The sequence below is a fragment of the Orycteropus afer genome, unplaced genomic scaffold (genome assembly GCF_000298275.1).
Source record: "Orycteropus afer afer isolate SDZICR_OR568_19922 unplaced genomic scaffold, OryAfe1.0 scaffold00477, whole genome shotgun sequence".
NCBI classification, from domain to species: Eukaryota; Metazoa; Chordata; class Mammalia; order Tubulidentata; family Orycteropodidae; genus Orycteropus; species Orycteropus afer.
Genome location: NW_006922064.1, coordinates 2,175,608 through 2,181,895, shown reverse-complemented (window position 1 = coordinate 2,181,895; position 6,288 = coordinate 2,175,608). Strand labels below are relative to the sequence as shown.

Below are 6,288 nucleotides of genomic sequence, written 5' to 3'. Positions count from 1 at the left end.
TCAATAACAAAAAGACAAATAATCCAATTAAAAATGGGCAGAAGACATGAATAGACACTTCACCAAGGAGGATATTCAGGCAGCCAACAAACATAAGAAGAAATGCTCATGATCATTAGCCATTAGAGAGACACAAATCAAAACAACAGTGAGATACCATCTTGCCCCAGCATTGGTACCAAAGTTCAACAAGACAGAAAATAACAAATGCTGGCAAGGATGTGGAGAGATTGGGACTCTCATACACTGCTGGTGGGAATGTAAAATGGTACAACCATTGTGGAAAGCAGTATGACGATTCCTTCAAAAGTTGGGAATAGAAACACCATTTGATCCAGCCATTCCACTACCAGGTATATATCCTAAAGATGTGAGAGCCATGACAAAAACACATATGCACACCCATGTTCATTGCAGCACTATTTACAATAAGCAAAAGTTGGAAACAACCTAGGTGTCCATCAACTGAGGAATGGATAACCAAACTATGGTACATACACACAACGGAATACTATGCAACCCTAAAGAATAGCCTAGAATCTGGGAAACATCACATAACGTGGATGAACTTGGAGGACATTACGCTGAGTGAAATAAGTCAATCATATAAGGACAAGTAACATATCAGTCCATTATTGTAAAAATCAAGGAAAGGTTTATCTGTGGAAGGAAATTTTCTTTGTTGGCTATTAGGGGTGGAAAGGGAGGGGAGGCAAGACTGTTAGATAGGTAGAGATAAGTATTGATTTGGGTGAAGAGAGGGCAATGTACCAAATATAAGTGATCAACATGGTGGCATTGAGGAAGAGGAAGAAGAGAGAAGTACATGGGAGGTACAGACAACAAAGATGAACCCTGTTGCACATACAGTACTGCATTGTCAGTGAAGGCAAACATGGGTATACAGATGGACAGATGGGTAGACAGGCTGAACTATTAAGTATGTCTATGAAGTGGGGAGTGTACCCAAGACCATGTATAGGGTTGGCAGACAATGGTCCTATAAGTTATTTGTATGATCTGAATTCCCAGGTATATAGTAGAGCTGACAAGGGACAAGGCTGTAGTCACTGCTTGGTCACAGCCAGCTACCCAGAGGGCCTGAGTAGTTGAACCTGTGGGCTCGGGACCATAGTCACAGGGGACATCAAGTTGAATTGGCATAACATACTACACAAAACATTGTTCCACCTCCTACTCTGGTGAGTTGTTGTTGTTATGTGCTGTCGAGTCGGACCTGAGTCATAGCGACCCCTCCTTGGGTTTCCAAGGAAGTATCACTATGGAAGTAGATTGCCCATCTTCCTTCCGAGGACTGGCTGATGGGTTTGAACCGCCAGCCTTCTGGTTAGCAGTCAAGTGCCTTAGGCACTATGCTACCAGAGCTCCCAATTTGGCGAGTATGACTGGGATGTTAAAAGCTTGCAAGCAGCCATCTAGATGCAACAATGGGTCTCTCATCTTCCAGAGCAAATAAGAATGAAGAAAACCAAAGATTTATGGAAAGAATTAGTTCTAGCGACTGGTACACCATGCGATCCACAGCCTATACGACTATGAGACCAGAAGGAGTAGATGGTGCTCGGCTTCCAATGTCAACCACTTGGAGGGGGATCTATGTAGGAGAACCTGAATAGAGAGGGAGAACAATGTGAAACAAAACTCAAAAGCATTTGGAAAAAAAAAGGGAGGAGGATACCAGGTTTGCTGGACTGATAGAGCCTGGTGGAACCACTGAAACATAGCCCCTAGCTGCCCTTCATGTCTGGAATTGAACCCACACTGTGGCTTACAGCCAAGGAAAAGACAGACATAGGAGTTGAACATTTACCTGAGGTAAATACACTCCTTAGAGAGAACAATCATGGGAGAAAGAAGGGCTGTTTATTCATAGGGAGATAGTTCATGGGGCAGGGGTGGACACAGGGAAGAGGTGATGGTCGGGAGGAAGTGGGAGGGGAGCTGTTGCATTGTGGTGAATTGTGGTCAATGTTATAAGACAAAGTGCATGTGAACTGCTGTATGGAAAGTGAATTTGCTCTGTAAATTTTCACCCAAATCCCAATAAAAAAAAAAATTTTACTCAAGAAAACCTTACGGCATAGTTTTACTTTGTTACGTGGGCTACTTTGAGTAAGAAATGGACTCAAAGGGCACCTAACAACAACAACAATTATAGAACTAATGTTGTTGTTGTTATGTGCCCTCAAGTCAGACCTGACTCATAGAGACCTCTCCTTGGGTTTACCAGGCGGAATCACTACAGAAGTAAATTGACCAACCTTCCTTCCAAGGAGTGGCAACAACAAATAAATACTAAACTGAAAAATGTATGATTTCAGAACAAAAAAATAAATGTTACTTTTACCATATATAAAACCCACCTTCAAGTTAATTCTAACTCAAACCAGTACCCTTAGGGCAGAATAGAACTGCCCCCATAAAGTTTCAAAGCTTCAAATCTTTACAGAAGTAGACCGCCTCATCTTTCTCTTGTGGAATGGCTGGTAAGTTCAAACCACCGACCTTTTGGTTAGCAGTTGAATGCTTTAACTGCTGCACTACCACATATATATTAACAAAAATCAGTGGGGAGGAATGGAAAATACACTAACTTTCCTCATCTTTCATTAACACATTAAAAATATTGTCAAAGTTGATATATATTTTTTAACCAATTCGTTTATTTCTTTGACAAATTTAAAAATGTTATGTATGTAAATTATTTTTAATAGTTCTAAGGAGTAATTAAATATTTGGTTTTTGTTTTGTTTTGTTTTGTTTTGGAAGGAGTAATTAAATATTTGTGTTTTAGAGTTCCCAAAAGCTCTATGGGAAACTGAAGAGAAATTCAAAGGGTGACATGGCATAAAATGAGATGATTATTCAGATAAGGCAGAAATAGGGACAGAAATATAGTATCACCAAATAAAGTTACACTACAGAAATTTTAGGATGAATTTATAAGCCAGAGTTGGAATCTTATGAGATGCACATACAGTACTGCATTGTCAGTGAAGGCAAACATGGGTATACAGATGGACAGATGGGTAGACAGGCTGAACTATTAAGTATGCCTTCAATCTAACTATTCCATTCTACAGAGATACTGCTGAAATAGACAAAGACACCTGTATGAAGATATTTAGTAAAACATTATCTATAACATTTAGTGGGAAAACTAAAAACAAGTTAAATGAGCATAACAGAAAACTAGCCAAGCAAATTGTGATAACGTCATGCAATACGTACTGTGGGATACACTGTAGCTACAAAACTGCTATAAAAATGATGTGTATAATAGATGACAAAGCAGTCCATGAGATGTAAGTAAAAAGTGAAAAGAAAAAACATAAAATTACATATAATGCCATTTGCTTTTAAATTTAAATAGTTACATATGTTTGTTTCATATAGGTATAGAAAATACAGTGTGGTAGTTAATTTGTGTGTCAACTTGGCTGGGCCTGGTTAAGTGGCTGGGCAGCTGGATATAGTATTCCCCATGATGAGAGTGGAATCTACTGCAAACAGTAGGAACTGAGTAGCTGCCTTAGGGATGTGGTCTGCTTTCCATATATAAGGAGAAGCCTTGGGGAACAGTCTCTAATTTGTGGCATGCTTGAACCCTGTATGTAGCCATGTCATTGTTCAGCAGCCTGCCATGCTCTGCTGACCTTGGGACTTTCAATGGACTTGAATTAATGGCCTGCCATGTAGTTTGGTAACACTGGGACTCTGCCATTATATTTGTTGACCCTGGGCTTGTTAGCCTCAGCAGCCAGTAGCTGAGTGAAGAAAAGCCTCCAGCTTCCATGGGCCAGGAACAAGAGGCAGAGCTGAAGCCCAAGGTTGAAGGGCTTTAACCCAGACCCTAGAGCCTGGCACTCTGAACTCAGACTTAATGCCTCCAAATTGTAAGAATATACTTATGTTTGTTAAAGCCATCCCATTTCTGGTATTCCTGTCAGAGCAGCACAAGGTAACCAAAACATACGTAATACATAAATACCAAATTGCTAACAATGCTTATATCCCTATGGGGTGGGAATGAGAGTGTAATGAGAAGGAACAGAGAACTTAACTTTTAGTTCATAATGTCTATACTTTCTATGTTTATCATGGCACATATTCCTTTAAAATTAAGTAGTAGTAATAATAAAACCTTATTAAAAGAATGTGCCACCCCTTTTCAGTCATTTAGATGTCTCTATGTTCAAAGTACAACACTGAACAAAAACACAAATCTGTTGTAGTATTTGTCAACATGCATCGAAAACTTTTAAACTTGAAATATTAAAATCTTGGTGATGAAAAAGTTAAACAAAAAACTGAAGAATAGACATTAGGGGAAAGATAAAGGAAATTCAAAGTCCTGGGATAGAAAAGTTACTTAAAATTGTATTCTAGTTCATGTGACATAAATCTTCATTTCACTGCCAATATGAAAATAAACAGAGTACCTTGTAACATAACTCCTTACCTGAAATGTGTGTGTTTGTGTGTGAGTGTGTTCTACTTAAGTAGACACTGAATTCATCTGGAAACAGACACCTTGGCTCTAATTCAGACTATGAAACAGATCTGTGCTGTGACCCTGAAACAGTCACTTAAACTGTCTTTTACTTTTGATCTAGAGTAACTTTCTACTTTATAAATTATAGAGATTTATGGTAATTATTGGACTGATATTTGGATAAGACTTTAATAAACCACTCTTATCTGCCTTTAAAGAAGTTTGGCTATCTTAATCCCTTCATTACTGAATACAATGGAATATACTTCTAAAAAAGCACTTGTAGTTATAACATTTTAAGAACCTGAGAACATTTTTAGTATACTTCAGTAACATAAGAATGAGGTACAGGGGTACACTAATAGGTAGGACACTTTCTGGAGATCAGAATTATTTTCTCAGTGTGGTAGCACCTGGAGTTTAAAAAGACATACCTTTCTTGCTTTGTCCCTATTCTTTCACTTCCCACACTGCTTGCTGTTAAGCAATCATAGTACAGTAAGCTGGTCTTAAACTTCACAGGGATAGTGTGGTGTCAGTATTATCCTAGAATTCAGCTGATGGCCATCACATATGATACTGAAGCAAAATGATACTCTTCCTGAGAATATAATCAAATTATATGGCTGGTTTAAGGGCTTAAGAATTCTTTTGAACTCTCTTGTAAAATTTATCTGACCTTCAAATGATTCTCTATACTGGACAATATTTGGATGCTTCATGTTTGCCAACACTGCAACTTCTCTCCTTGATTCTTTTCTTTCTTTATTGGACATCTTAAATGGGAGGAAAAAAAGATATTAAATTAAACAATCAAAAAACAACTTAAAAGTCCATCCATAAGGGAATGGCTAAGTAAATACTGATACCAATAAGTACAATCCAAACAACAAAATAAAACAAGAAGTTAAAAAGAATGAGTTGCATCTGTAAGTATAAACATTTTTAAATGTTCAAACTACATTGATACAGAACAGCAGGTATTTATTTTTGTAAATACATACACACAAGCACACATCATAGAAAATATATGAAATATATGAAATTAGTGGTTCTCTGTAGGATTATGGTGATCTTTCAGTTTAAGTTATACATTGCTTTTTTTTTTTTTTTTTTTTTTTTAACAATAGGCCCTATTTTAGCCAGATGCTTACTTGCATATCCAGGCTAAAAATATGAAGCAAACATCTGAGTGTGATGATTAGGAGGAAAAAAACTCACAGAAGAGAGAAAGCATATCAAAAAAAAAAGAATGAAAACTTACACTTGAGATGTTAATTTCCTTGATAACATACTGTCTATCATCTTCTTTAGATTTAACAAGAACGGCTTTTCCAAAGGAACCTTCTCCAATCTTTTGTAGTCTAACGTACTTCTCCATGGTTCTTATTCTGTAAGGATTCTAAGGCATCCTTACAGAAGTGCTAGATATAAAAAGATAACAGTTAAATAAAGGGTGTCTTCTATTACAACATAATAATAGAATATTATAACATTTAATTCTAATTCTAATTCCTTAGTAATTTTCTAACTTAAAGGATATTTAAAATCTTTCCTGAAAGTTACGCTTTATCACAATTCCTCTCATGTAACCTAGTCAAGCTAAAAAAAGAAAATTAAACAGTATCAATTCAATTTTATAAGAATGCTTTGGAAAGCCAAATGCAGTGTACTCTGTGAATACATAGAAAGAAGCAAACTTTTTCCTACATAAACTATTTCCTAGCATTACTTTAAAGAGCTCTCGTGGTGCAGTGCCTAAGGCATCTGAC

General features: G+C 37.0%; 1 protein-coding gene across 1 annotated transcript in view; it reads right to left on the bottom strand.

The window, feature by feature from the left end:
* The window catches only part of LOC103209129 (serine/threonine-protein kinase Nek1-like), a gene marked incomplete at its 3' end in the record, with an annotated part of 135,627 nt that extends 129,730 nt beyond the window's left edge, over positions 1-5,897 (bottom strand). The window contains exons 1-2 of the mRNA XM_007954908.1: positions 5,781-5,897; positions 5,196-5,292 (exon numbers count right to left, since the gene is read on the bottom strand). Of these exons, the coding sequence (XP_007953099.1) occupies positions 5,196-5,292; positions 5,781-5,897 (214 nt within the window). The remainder of the gene's footprint in view (positions 1-5,195; positions 5,293-5,780) is intronic.
* Positions 5,898-6,288: the final 391 nt, after the last annotated feature.